Below are 15,444 nucleotides of genomic sequence, written 5' to 3' on the forward strand. Positions count from 1 at the left end.
CGACCTTTCTGTCCAGTTACACAGTTGGTCACTTCACTTATCACATCAAGTAATAGTGACCGAAGTGGAGAACGAAGTTACGAGCCCAATATGGACCTACGAACAAACAAAAGAATTGAACAAATGATTAATAATTATTTGGCAGAGGACAGACACTCGTACACGCATGCCTTAAAACTAACCAAACCAAACTAAGCTACCCACAAGCAATACCAAGCTACGATAACTAAGGGAAACTACACTACGCAAAAATAGGAGGGACGCGAGACGCGGACGCGCGATCGCGAGATCCATACCGATCGAAGGATCATCGAAGAATGAGCTCTCACCCCTCGTGTACCTGTCGGTCGAGGGTCGCGGCTCGCATGTGCCTCTCGAAGTAGAGAAGGGGAAGGGCGAAGAAAAACCGCGTAACGCTCAATTCGAAGGCTCGTTGAATCCATCGAGAAAATAATTCGTGAAACATTAATATCACAGCAAAATCATATTCCCCATCATTGCTTAAATTATAAGTCTTGTTAATAATTAATTTAACTATTATCAGAAATTAAGACACTTTCTTCGAAACGTCATAAATGTAGGAGTTTTTAACCGATTTTCAACCGATTATAACACGAGAATCATGTCAACTTGGAATTTAATTTTTTGATTTCTTTTTAACACCCTCTTCAGCAATATTTACAGTCTACAAGAAGAATAATACAGATTTGTAACACCGCGTATTTTTTAAATAAATATTGTTCGTGTAACATGGCTTTATATGAAAATAATAAATAATAAAACAAAATATATAAATCGTTTAATATCGATATCTAATCTAAATTAATTAATTACCTAAATTTCTTTGAATTAAATCCACAAATAATTGTCTCAGAAGAAATATTTACTTTCAATATAAAAGTACAGAGAAATGAAATAATAAAAATAACAACGTAAATGTAATCACAAATCTTCTGTAAATTGATAAATCAACACTACATTATTTTTTAATGTTTAGAATTGAAAAGGAGGTGATTTCGAGTAACAAACGATTGAAGATAAAATATCAGCTCGAGCAGCAATTCACACTCGAACGATGTTGAGTAGCTTTGAAGACGTTGCGATAAAGCTATCGATTTCTCGCAAAAAGGAACGTATCGAACTGCAATTTCGCACAAGCTTTGGCATACCATAGAACACGTAAAAACACACGATGGAATTCATAGAGGAACTCCCGTCGCGGTGATACGTCGCAGACATCCTCGTATCGGATAATAAATGTCCTAGATTTCTGAAATTTATGGTCAAAATGCGACCCAGCGAAACGACACCTCTTTATTCGACGCGATAAAGTTTTAACGCAGGCTCGTAAACAATTCTAATAAAATTTCCAATCACTGACTGGTCGTGTCCAAAGTAGAAACTACGCTTTAATCGCTCGGTGGTTCTCGAGCTCTCGGCTTTTAATAGTCCATTAAAATTTCGAGAATAGCCTCGACTATTTTCAAAATTATCTTTTATGACAGCATTTATAAATGCGTCTTGAGCCTTAAAGAGACAAGTAGAATTTTGCTTGAACAATAAACAAAGAATAGTAACTATATATATAACATCTTAGATTTGCGATGTTTATTCAATCTACCAGTTATTCGGGTAAGCTGTTTCTATTAAAATGTAATTTAATGTTGTAATTCTTTTATTCGTCTTTCGAAATGTTTAATCTGGGTCGAAGATGGTTAATCAGCGCAGCGTCGAGGTCTGTCGAGAATGTCTTACATTTTAAGAAATTGCACGACTCAGCTCTATCGATTTATGCGACATAATTTAAGCAATAGCGGCGAACGAGATGCCATCCCGCTTGACTTCTCAATTATGCCATTAAATGCGATCAGCTGTCGAATATTATTAACCAGTGACTTTGACAGGAATCGCCGGAAATAGAAATCTCTCGTTCGTATTTCGGAGCAGTGCATTTTGATCGAATGCAATTTCGCGTGAAATGAATTTCAGAAATAATTGAAACAGTTATCGCAAATGAACTTTCAATTACTAATTAGTTTGTTATTTTTAAAGCCATTCCGGTTAGTTATAGGACAGAGGATGTATCGAAAGTTTTACCAATTTGATGATAACTTTTGAAAAGCTTACGCAATTTTAATACACGTATGAGGCATTTGTATTAAACATTCAATGGCGGGGAATTGGGAAAAAATTCCCAAACGTCAGCATTTTTTCGGAAGGTAATGGTGTTCTCCCCGAATAATATCCGAGGGAAGCCTACCAGTGACTTTGACAGGAATCGCCGGAAATAGAAATCTCTCGTTCGTATTTCGGAGCAGTGCATTTTGATCGAATGCAATTTCGCGTGAAATGAATTTCAGAAATAATTCAAACAGTTATCGCAAATAAACTTTCAATTACTAATTAGTTTGTTATTTTTAAAGCCATTCCGGTTAGTTATAGGACAGAGGATGTATCGAAAGTTTTACCAATTTGATGATAACTTTTGAAAAGCTTACGCAATTTTAATACACGTATGAGGCAAGTGTATTAGACATTCATTGGCGGGGAATTGGGAAAAAATTCCCAAACGTCAGCATTTTTTCGGAAGGTAATGGTGTTCTCCCCGAATAATATCCGAGGGAAGCCTACCGCAATTCTGGCGTCGCGACGTCGCTCGACGATGGCATTCCACTGCTCTTGATTCGACAATGGTGACCTTTCGATAGCTAAAACGACGCGGAGAATCGAGAAGAACCGTGCTCGAGAAATTCCTAGAATTAGATCAAGCCCACCCTAACGAGGAAGTAATGAACGAAGTGAAACTTCAGAGGCGCTACGGCCGTGCTTTGACGAGGAAGATTCCTCGAAGGATTCTTGTGCAGGGGAAAAAAGATTCAATTGCCGGTGCACTCTGTCACGAGAACGGGAAGAGAAGAGGCCTCTGTTGTCTTGTAATTCCATGCTGCAATCCCTATTTAAAATTCCTCAAGCGACTATACTGACGTAGCGGCGCAGAAAAGTAGCGGTGCTTTGAAATTTCGTTTTGTAGAAACTTTAACTGGGGAATTATTTTTACTTTTGTACGTGAAAATTACGTGGACTTAACTATTTGTTCAACCATCTCAAAGCAACTTCAAACTTTCAGTTTAGCTCTTAAGGTAGTCGTTTCGTGAATTTATTTAACGAAGAATTTTAACAAAAACTTCACTTAATTGTTCTTTGATTAAATATAAATCGTATGAGCTCATTTCAGTTTAAATTGACCACCCTGGTTTTATGAAAAACGATAGCAAAATTTTGTAATTTTAACACGGATCCTTATGGAACACGTAGAGTTTTTCAAAATGGTCTCAAAATTTCGTTTTTTTTTACTAAAATACAAATTTTATGGAATATATCCTTTTTCTTTTTATTTTACACGAAATTACATATGATTCCAATTAGACGCGAGAGATATATTTGTTATTAAAAAACAAAATCCTTAAAGCCCCTTTGCTACTGTTTATGATAGAATTGTGCCATTTGAAAAAGCCAAGGTGACCCTTATATTTTTACGTTAAAAGCATTTTCTCGGATTTAAAAATATGCGAACATGTAGCTCATCAAGAAGTGATAAACTTTTTTCTAAAACATTTTTTAATTGCACTACCGGAAATACATAAAGAATGATGGCATAACTTAACGAGTAGACTCTGTATATCTTACTTTCTGAGGCAATTAGTATTACCAACATCGATTAAAAATATCAGGACAAATTTGTTTTTTACCATGCGTTTTTGAATAGATGAATGTCCGCCTTCCTTTGACTAATTAATTCGAGAGATATTCTCCACGCAGCGTGTGGCAGAAAATTCACGTCTTTCCCCGTTATCAGATGTAATTAACATGAATTTCGTAGTCTAATTGCGTCATTAGTAGTCGTTATTCGAGCAACCCTCGCGACATTTTAATGGGAGGAAGCGGCAAACAAACGCCCCGTTGGCCTTTGTAAGTCCCCTTCAACCTCGTGGGACTTGGTAAAAATTCATTTCAAACGCATCCGGAGGCGCTTTCGGTGAAGTTAAATTAAAGTGACGAATTATCGAATCACGACATTGATCAACGAACCATCGCGTGGATTTTCCGTTCGACTTCCATACGTTAATTAGGATCAATCATGTCGCTTTGACTCAATTTTTTCTATTAACTCGGTTAGAAAAACGAAAGCGACCTTCCAATATTCCCTGTTAGCCATATAATAATTTCTACGCTATTCCCGATTTTTCTCGGATTTTTCCAACGTGGAAATTCGTTTATCCGTTTCTCACTGTGATGCCTACGTGCTCGGCCTCAAATACGGACCGTCCAAAATGTTCATGGACACGTTCATGTTATCGTAAAAATTTGATTAAAAACTCGGATTCAGCGTGTGATATTGTTAGAATGTGTGTACTGACGCACGGTTTGAGACTTTAAAGGAACGGATTGAATGCACCGACATACGATTAACTATGATTTTTATTCTTATGATTTCTGTGTAACAGTCGAATAATCGAATTTAACAAAAATACCACCTTATGGGGGATGATAAGACGGAACTTTGTTGTATGCACAGTTTACTCATTGGACGGTTAATGTGAAAAATAAAAATTAAAAACTTAAAAGACCTTTGTCCAGAAATCTCTTAATAGTCTGATCGCGTTGCTACTTCCTTAAAGCAAACACAAAACAACAGCCAAAAAATCGAATTAAAAAAAATATCACCTTATAGAGAATGACAAAATGAAACTTTTTTATACGTACAATTCGTACGACGTTCAGCTTCAGAGATAACAATTGGAAACATTGAAGATCTTTTTCCTGTAATTCAATTTTTCCAACGAACTTCGAACTTTTGAATGTTCATTTTCGAAACTAAGCGCCCGCTGAATAAACTGTAAATGTAAAAAAGTTTGGCCTCATCATCCCCTATAAGCTGATATTTTTTAAAAATTGATTCCACGAATACAAACATTTCTCTGAGCAAATTTCTCAGGGTCGTGTATATACGCCCTTCGCAGTCAAAGGGTTAAGTAGAGAGACTTACAAACCCGCAGTTTCGCGCGTTATAATCGCGCTGTAAACGAAACATTAAAATATAATAAAGTCAACTCTAATCTTATTTTTATTAACTTCATGCATTGTCGGAAATCTTCATCCTTAAGTTTGTATTGTTAAGTCACTTTTTTTGAGTCAGGTGAATTCTCGTAGATTCTCGACGAGTAAAATAAAGCTTGTTAGAGGATTAAATGTTGCAGTGGGTCCTCGTTAAAGGAATACCGAGCTTGCTCGACGACAGCAGCGATTAGGAGAACGTTCCCCAGCAATTTCAGGGTTCTTTGGCAGCTCGTACACCCGCCGATGTTCCCTCGTCCAAGAGGAATTCCCTCGCTTAGGAACAATGGCCGGTTGCTTTGGTCTCTGGGACTCGTTGTCCGAGTTTCAACGACAACGTTAAAGCGATGAGATCCGAAGCGGAATAATAGGGGTTGAATCGAAACGCGTCGATGCGGAAGACCACCCCACGAAATGAATGCGGAACGAAACGTACACGACTCCTAGTGTACACTGTTCTTTCACTCCTTCGCTCCGCTTCTCTCCTTCCTGACGTTTATTGTTTCAATTTGGCCGAATTTCGGGGCTGATACGCTTCCAAGAAAGAAACGACCTTGGTACGAGAACGGTTTCATGAAGTACGAGGAAACGAGGCGAATTTTTCAAGCTTCGCAGCTGTTCCTTTGACATTTCCGATGGTCTTGAATAGAAATCGACATAAAGGAATCGCGGCAACGTTGCTGCAAATCTGTCGTAAGATTATTCGTGAACGTTTTAAATATTTTTATTTTTAATCGTGATAACTTCTAACGAAAAATATTTAGTAGTCATATATTTTTCACCACTTTTTACAAAGTTTCATAATGTTCTAATAAGTCTCTCTTACCAATGTAAAATAGAACAGAGGCTAGCAATCAAAAACACAAAAATCTTTGTTCGGTTTATAACTTTAATGGTACCGATGTCTCGTATGTGAAGATAATTTTACGAAGCTTACTAATTTCGTTGTAAGCCCAACCTAAGATACAATTTTAACTTTGTTCGTTTGTTTCCAAACTTTAATAACATTAAGTTCCATATAATATAATAACTTCGTAGAATTTCAAAATTTTCTAACAATTTCTTTATGAAATTTAAAAGAGTGCAGAAGCTAACAAATAAGGACAAACAATTTTTGTCAATATTAATGTCATGAATGCTGTTACATAGTAGAAACTTTTTCAACATTTACATACACACCGAGGAATTGAAAATATTAATACTGAAAGTTAAGCTTCAAAGGAAATTAAATGAAATTCATGAATGTTGATGAAGTTACAAATATAAATACTACGAGAATAGTCTAAATAATATTTAATCCTAGCGGAAATTTTCAAGATTATTTTCACAGCGAGCGTGTTAACCCTTAAATGGACGATTTTTGTTTCACGTTTGCCGAAAAGTTTTCTTCAAAGTGACATTTGACATTAACTTATTTTCAATGCATAAAAATATTGGATAGTACCAACATTAAAAAAAGTACAAAATTCGTTCAGAAATAAGAACTAGTTGTCAAAATTACAAAAAAATAAAAGAAGGTCAATTTTATCTGTGATGTTTAGTATGTTGTTTAAAAACAACATTGTCCATTTAAGGGTTAACATTGTTATTGGTTATTAGAGACATTATGTAGGTAATTAAGACGTATACGTGATCTTGTGAAAGAACTAGAATTATTTGGTAAAACGACAATATAAATATACAATATATATACAATATTATATTTATATTATAGTATATATACAATATATAATATACAATATAATTATTAACACTTGACGTAAAAGTTTCCCAGTTTCATAGAGGATTAAGTTATCCTCGTAATTTCTACCACACTTTCACAAATAACGTAATTTTCATTAGTAAACCAAAAATACCATTAACCATCGAACTTCGAATACTGTTTATCGAATCTGACCCTTGATAATAAAAGGTTGGCGGCCATATTGATCCATATGACGAAACGTGAATGCATTGTCAGGGCTACGTTTGCTAAACAAGATCATCTGTTTCAGTCTGGCAGTCGGAAAATACATTCCTCGAGGACAATCCAAAAACCTTTCCGGCAAAGTTGGCTAAGTTCAAAGGTCAGAGTCTCGCGAGGCGGATTTTCTGTCCATTAAAAAATTCCAAGTTAGCCGCGAGTGTCACCGGCTAGCAGAAAATTCGATCAAGAGTTATCACGTTGAATCGCCGCCGTCCGAAGGAAATCCTGTCCCTTCGGTAAGACGAACGATCGTCGTACCAGGTGCAGTTTTAATCCTCGAACAAGTTTTTCGGATCGATACTACTCCTGGGATACTCGTACGTCTTCCACGTGAAGGTTTCCAGCTGCTTTCGTCACCCACACCTTCAGAAACAACAAACAGAGCCCCTAGCAATACTTGTCTTCCTCTTCACTAATTTTCAAAGGTACGGCGCTGTTCTACTGCGATTGTTTCTGGTTCCGTGGGATTTCTCGTGCCGAAGTATAGCGTACGATACTCTTTCATGTCAATTTCCCGTGTTCGAGGAAGCGACATTTCAGTCGATACGGTCCCACGTTCGAACCTCGTTTCGTAGATGGATTTTCCGCTCGACCTACGGAAGCAGCGCTTTCAATTTCTTTGCGAAGCGTCCTTTATTCGAATCTCGGAGAAATATAGTTGTTGCAGACAGTGGGTGATTCTTTGTGAAAAAATTAATCGAAAATGTACAATAGAGGTGCGAGGCGCGAGTCTTCGTTTTCGAGAGAATCGAGGTTAGAAACTTTCGGGGCTTGTGTGTGATTTAATGTAACTTGGTGACAACGTGTCTGACCATTGTTCGGTTATTCTACTTGTGGTAATGTTTGCTGCTATTCGTACGAAGGTTGCTTGTGATATGAATCGTCAATAAAATATTAAAAAAAAAAAAATAATGGAAGAGCAGACAGTTTTTATTGAAATAATGGTTAACGAATTCATGATATACAAGTCAGTCCCATGAGTATTTGTACTCTCTATGTCTATTCGAGGAATTTGTTTAAGTTAACTGATTGGTTTCATGTTTCCAAGTAAGTATGTGTGTAAATAACCTTTACACATATACATATTTATATCGAAAAATTGATTTGAAATTATCAAACCTCTCGTTTAATTTAGACAAATTTCTTTAATAGACTTACTCGGTGAGAATAGGGCTTTTAGGACTGATTGTAAATGGGAAGATGTCATTTTTCGTGTGAAAGGAAGTTAAAGTAAAGAATAAAATCTTTGGTGTTATCCTTCGCTTTCGACAAAATTAAATTTAAATACATGTTTGAGTCTCGTTTGCGATTACATGTAACTTGGCCAACGTGTCTGACCACTATTCGCTTATTCTACTTGTAACGATTATGCTTATGCTTGTATAGCGTATCATTAATAACTAAGTTTGTAATGGTCATTGTTATTATTGTGTGGACATTTAACAGTAAACACAGCTTTATATGAATGGTTACAAATAACAATATAAGTAGAAAGTATGATTAATGGTCGGACAAAGTCGCCAAGACATATTCAGATGCGGACCGTGGCCCAAGAATATTCAAAGACTCACTTTCTTCGAAAAACAAGGCTCGCGTGGAAAAATTACGTTCCACATTTTCGATTTATTTTACGATAAGAATCCCCCACCATCCCCGCCTCTGATATACTAAGAATTCTGTCCCACCTTGCGCTATTCATTTCTGATTTATACATATTTTTATATCTCACTGCCTTCCCTGGATTCGCAATCTACAGAGATGAATATTTCATGCGACATTTGATTTCTTAGTGTGCAAGATGAATTATGCGAAAGGATTCTACACGTGTCACGAACTTCACGTAAATCTTCTAGTTTCCCCATGTGGAGGAACTCGTGAGCCGACGTAAAGTTTCATTTCCGAACGAGAAGCGCCGCCTCATTCAAAATTTATGCAACGAGTTGATCTTCATAAAGTCGATAAGGATCCTCTCTGAAAGAAGCAATCATATCCAATCACAGTTTGTTTCTATCAACGTGTGGATGAAATTAGGTCCTTAGTTCTCGTTTTATGGCGTAGTCTTTAACACGTTGATTGCCAGACTAAAACTCTTGAAAATTTCTACTGTGTTTAAATTTTGTTTACAGACTACTGGAAACTACATAATCAAACATTTATTGCGGTATTTATTTCTGTGTCGTTATCGAAATTCAAGAATTTCATTAAAATTCATTTTCTTTGACACTTAACTTTTGGAATCAATTTTTTGAGCTCTTCAGTGAAAAGAACTGTCACCCATTAATGGGTGACGTGGCGATCAACGTGTTAATACAGAGTAAAAAGTATCCTTTAAGCGAATAGGAAAATTATACTATATACGACTATGACGTCAACGCGCTCGTACTTGCCAACAATGTTTAAATATTAAACACTGGTTTAAAGTATGGAGAAACATTTTTCGTAATTGACAGAAACTTCACTTCAAACTCCAACAATTTCCTCGATCCTGCTCTTTGTTCATGTCTGTAAATTATAAAGAAAATAGGTAAGTAACCTTTTTTTTTAGAAGTAGGAGGACCTAACTCAAAACGTTAACGATGCTTTATCCAATCGAGACGATGAAAGAATCCTGCAGGTTGTGACGCCAGTCTTTACTTTTCGACACACCGCTGTAATTATCGAAGGAAGATAAAAGGAAGTCGTTGCTCTGCTCGGGAGACAAAGTGCTCGACGAGTAGATGAAGTTCCTGTTAGTAGACGGGGTCCTGTAACACTGATCACGTGACAGTGGTTCGTTCTAAGGGTCCAACCAATTTGTGACACAGTAGATTCGTAGTTCTTTAATGTTCTTAATAGCATCATCTCTAGTAACAAAGTTAAAATTTACAGAATCCTAAGGTTTTCCATTTTTGATAAAGTAAAGAAAAAAATATGACCGATATAAAACTTCGACTATAACTTGTTCTATGTGTCTGATTATTACTCATTCATTCTACTTGTGTTTGCATTCGCTAATGCATAAAATTCCCAGTCAAATTATTACATGGTTGTATTAACACTAATTTATCTTCATATACAAGGTAATTAAAATATTTTTGTAATATTTTTGGAAGAAATATTTTGATATACTAAATTTTTGAATAACCAAAAAAAGAATTTTTGTTTATGGAGAAACCATTAAAAAATTTTAACTGTACCGTTTCACAAGTTACAGTTTGTTGTTAATTATTCCACTAAAACATGTAGAATAAATAAAGAAATACTATTTTTGTTATTCATAGATATGAATTCATTTATTCGACCGAGGTCGAATGAAAATGTCCAGTGATGTATTTCAGGAGATTCGTAATAACACATTGTTCATGTTTATGTGTTTCAGTAACCCCACGGTGGAATGCAAACCGGAAGCAAGATCAGCTCGAGGTCCTGGCGGACGTCCTGCGCCTCTCTTACGCTCAAGGACTCTGCCAGCCATAGTTGCACCTGGTTTGAATATCCTTCAAGCACAAATCGATGCTCGTTACAATGGTTAGTATAATAGTTCATAAAAAGAGTCTTTATGCTGCTAAAGAAAGTATTTACAAACCAAGTGATCCTTCAGTTTTTATATCCTTTAAATAATACCTCTTATCCACTATTAAGAGGAGAGCCTGGTTCAGGATACTGAATATGAGGCATTTCTTTACGAATCTGATTGTTGTTTTATTTAATTTTCAACGTTCTTATTGAAAAACTCTTTACCAGCAACCGAATTTACTTTCCGTCGTGATCGAAATTCGTGAATCACCACAATCGAGGGAACGATACGAGACAGATGTTGAATTTTAATGAATTTTAATGAATTTTAATGGTTTCGCAGTTCACAAGCGTCGAGTGTAATTTGTTATTTTATGTTCTTCGTCGTACGATATTTTTTCTGAAACTGCACGTTATTCGTTGGATGGTTGCAGCAGCGTCGGTGGGTCTATCCGATCCATCCGCCGCAGAAAGCGCAGCCTCCGGGAAGCGTGGGAGTACAGTTCCTCATTGTACCAAGCTGCTCGCACCGAGGATATCCTTCACCGATGACACGATAGGTAAGACGTAGGAGGTTTGTCCGGTAAGTCAACGAATCGACTCGTGGTCCTGGATCCTCGAGACCACATTCGCTACGTAAACGTGAGTCTTCCTCTTTAAATATTCCCTTTAGGGAAGAAGACCAGTGCATTATACCATAGATGAGAAAGACGTTTACCTAGAACATTGTTTCTCACCTTAGGCGGTTGACGCAATCGAGTGGGCGATAATCTGAATATGTAATTTTGAGGGATGATAATTATTTGATGTTGGCGGATCAAGAATATATTATTTAATATTATATTTCAGTAGCTACGGATGAAAAATTAATTTTTTTTTAACTTCATATTTAGTTGAAAGGAGTTTCGGTGTTGTTACCTTCAATACTGACTAATGAAAAAATCGCCTAAACCTTTGTGAACAAGGTGACTTAATATTATACTTTTCGAAATTAGTACCAAATATTATTAAACTTTCCAAGTTCGTATAGAATTTCATTTGTGTGCTAGGTTAAAATTATAAATAATATTTTATTTTCTAGTATCTTATATTTTTTTTTTATATTGAATTTAAATTATAACTAATAAATATTAGTTTAGTTTTGTTTCTTTCAAATTTATTTGGTTATGTCTTACTAACGCCTAATATATTTATTAATCTATTAATAAACATTATATTTGGGATTATCATCCATTTTTAAGCTCTCGGAGATTAACATAACAAAATTTAAGCTTTTACGGTACGCTCAGGCAATTTTCGTATTTGCATTGTGTCATATTGTACACAAGGTGTCACCTAAAATTTGTCCGATGTAATATTACGGAATAAATATTTAAAAAACCACTGTGAAACTGCATTGTACGCTTACTATAATCTAAATAAACAGTTTTAAATCGAACAAAAGCTCAAAAAATAAGAAAAATATTTATTTCTATTATCTTGTGTATTAGTTCTCGATAAAAAGTGAGTAAGAGTAATAATGTAGTAGAAATAACGATTGCAATAATGCGAGTAATCGAAAACCATTTCCCGTACTCTTGTAACGAAGTCTGATCACTTTATCCGTGTCTGGCCGTGAACGATCTATACTACTTCCACTTTCTATTTGTATTTCTCTAATACTATAAGCGAAAAAGTCGTTTGCTTAAAGATTCGATATAGTTACTAGATTATAACTGTAAATACTTCGATGTCAGGAATTTTGTTCAAATTGAAGTATCTCACGGTTCATGAAAAATAGGCTTTTTAAGTCATACGCGTTGCTGTTTCCAAAGTCATTTACAAAATACAAAGACATTAATAATTTCGATACAGATATTTGGAAGTATTCCTCGATATTTTGATACTCTTGTATCGCAAAAATAATTTAACGAATAAAACAAAAAATTCATTTAAAGGGACAGTCTTCTACGATTGAAACAAAAAAAAGAAATCATACTCGGTACATTTAACAGTTGCGAAAATAAAAATTCTTTTCTGAAAATAGTTTCCATAAATATCAACGAAACCTAACAAATCTGAAATTTCATCTATTTTAACAAGCTCTGCAGTAGATCTCAAATCGAACAAATCTTACACGTGGACTGCGAGAGAGATCGATTTGACCCGGAACGACCTTCGAAATTGAAGGAGAGCTCTGGCTCGTACTTTGGTGTCCGTTTTCCCTCATCTGTTTCTTCCACGCTTTTTTTTCCAAGAACGTCGCGTCTCGGACTCTGGACCAGCAAGCAGAGAATCCTCGAAGGAACACTCGACAAGAAGCGGCAGACTGAGCACTTCCAGCATCGGCGGTTCTCAACCGTTGACCAGGCTGGCGAGGCTCTTGAACCAGAGGCCGAGCTACACTCCGAGCGATGAAATTCCACGGAGGCTCTCCTGGGAGAGGTAAGTCACGTGGATCTCGTAACAAACACGCTTTTCGAAGAGAACATTAAGAATTGGTCCCATGGCCATTTAGGGCGTTCGAGGATTACGTTTATTTCGCATTCAGAGGTGTTAAACCATAGGCAAAGCGTAGTATGGCTGAAAGTTGGACAGTGGAGCCTTAAACAAAGAATCATGGCGATAAATATCTAGACAAACAAGTAATTGTTTTAAATCGATAATATTCAACATTCTATACATTTATGTGGATTTTTTCTGCGTGTCGCGAATGTAATACAAAATTATAATATAAAGTTATAAAAAAAATTGTCTCGATACGAGAAAATTGACGAAGCTATAGGCATTTTAAAAATGGCAGAATTGTTATGAATAATTTTGTTGCGCAGTGTATCTTATTCGTAGATATTGTTCGTGCATATAATATGTATATTCGCTCTTGTATTTGAAGTGCGCATACGTCGAGAATGTATGTATCGAAAGTACATGGTTTATGCTTTGCTTTCAAATGAATATATTCTCGTTGCTCTGTAAACAAAGATATTTGTTTCTTTATTTTACACTATTTAATTTTACAATATTTACACCGCTCTTACCTATATAAACAACGAAACGACGTTTAATCTGTCAATTCCTTTGTCCCAATCCGATATTTATCTTCAATCACACGTGTCACCGACTCGTTCAAACTCTACCGTCTCCGACAATCGCACCGCAGTAAAATTCAAATTCAAAAAATGTATTTTTTTGTAGACATATACGTCTTGCATGTACCACGCTGTACGTGAAATGTATATTAGTTAATGTACATTAAAATGACTTGAAAGTTACATTAAAAGCACTTGAAAAAACATATTTTGAAGATATATTTAATTGCGAAGATATCTAAATGATGGAATCATTCAGGAAATAAAAACAACAAATTAAAATGGATTAAATTCTGTACTTGTGTGCATATACAGTCTACGTGTAACACGTATGTAAATTAATTTCTACTGTACAGAGACGTGCACATATTATGTACATATTACGAATATAGTAGAATATACAGACATAGATTATGCAAATCATCTACATCCCACGTACACGTGCGTACACAGGGAACGTTCATTAACCCAGTTACATTCGCATATACACTTTCTGTCACCCGTATGTACATACAGTATGTTATAATGACGCATGCATGGTACATGGAATATATGTATATACGTAACAGAACATACATTGAGTATCAAAATATTTTGTAGATATGTGTAACACATTTGACTGACTTCATATTTGCAGTATTTCGTCAGTTTTCTTTAGAAAAGTTCATTGTTTTTACAATTTGGATTTTGATGCGAAAAATCGGAAAAAATTCTGGAACACGTAACTCGGTAACTGAAATATCTCTGATGTTTTTCAAAATTTTCCATGCAATAGGACGAGAGAAATTGTGCTCGAAAGCGTGATTTTTATTTTTTCCTGTTTACTCCCCCACCAGTCAAGATACAGACTTGAAATTTGGCATAGATCAATCTTTTTTGGCTTAAATCAGTCTAAGGGCACTTTTGACTCCCATAACCGGCTCTACCCTTTGAAGCGCTTTGGTCTCGAGCACCAAAATTTAATACAGACTTGTAATCCAGGTTATTATTTGGATAATGAAAAGGTGATATTAAATTTGTCGTTTCAAAAAGAAAATGTACGATCTTTTTTTTTGTAATAATTCGTGACTCAAAAGAATGTAAACTTATCCCTTAAGTAACTGCAATCAATTCGAACAACGAGACGTCTCGTAATTGGCAGTGAACGGGTTAAAAATACATGAAAATCTTTCACGGTCTGCTCGGTCTGCGCGGTTATCAACCAAGAGGAACGGTTGTTCAGCAGACAAATTGATGATTGTCTGAAACATTTCAGGTCGGCTATCGCCCCTGGCGGTCAGAGATCCCCCTCAAAATTGGCATTATCCGTCGACAAACAAGAAATACTGTTCGCCAGGCAGGAATCGATAGGCATTATTTTAAAATCCGTACATCCATCGCGTCAGCGGGCGGCGTTGAAACGGGAACAAAGATCTATTGCGTGACAGCCGGCGGGAAAACATCGAGGTTGCGCGTTGGTTATATATAGGACCGTGGATGGGGGTGGCGGGGAGGGAGGGAGGGAGGGAGCGTGTGTGCTTTATTCGCGCGAAACGATTCGTAGGACGTGGAAGTTCAATTTGCAAATGGATACGACCCGGTTTCACTAAACTAAGACGGAGTTCGAGCGACGACCGCGCTGCCAGATATTACAGCGAGCCCAAAAATATTGCCGTTTCCTGGTGGAGCACGTATTTACCACGATGGCGCCGCTTACATGGCTCCCTGGTGTTAGATTTTCACTATTTCAGGTTTAGATTCGACTGGCGGACATCTCTCATTTGAGAGACATTCGAGGAACAAAAGAGTCCATTAGATTCC

The 15,444-nt window shown here is 36.2% G+C and overlaps 1 protein-coding gene across 3 annotated transcripts in view; it reads left to right on the plus strand.

Annotated features, from left to right (window-relative positions):
- Positions 1 to 15,444, plus strand: part of LOC128881593 (ankyrin repeat and fibronectin type-III domain-containing protein 1) — a 205,701-nt gene that overhangs the window by 91,527 nt on the left and 98,730 nt on the right. For all 3 annotated transcript variants that reach the window (XM_054132805.1, XM_054132804.1, XM_054132806.1), the window contains 3 exons: positions 10,440 to 10,588; positions 11,011 to 11,136; positions 12,814 to 13,000. In XM_054132805.1, coding sequence (XP_053988780.1) covers positions 10,440 to 10,588; positions 11,011 to 11,136; positions 12,814 to 13,000 — 462 coding nt within the window. The remainder of the gene's footprint in view (positions 1 to 10,439; positions 10,589 to 11,010; positions 11,137 to 12,813; positions 13,001 to 15,444) is intronic.

Source organism: Hylaeus volcanicus, chromosome 8 (assembly GCF_026283585.1).
Source record: "Hylaeus volcanicus isolate JK05 chromosome 8, UHH_iyHylVolc1.0_haploid, whole genome shotgun sequence".
Classification (NCBI taxonomy): domain Eukaryota; kingdom Metazoa; phylum Arthropoda; class Insecta; order Hymenoptera; family Colletidae; genus Hylaeus; species Hylaeus volcanicus.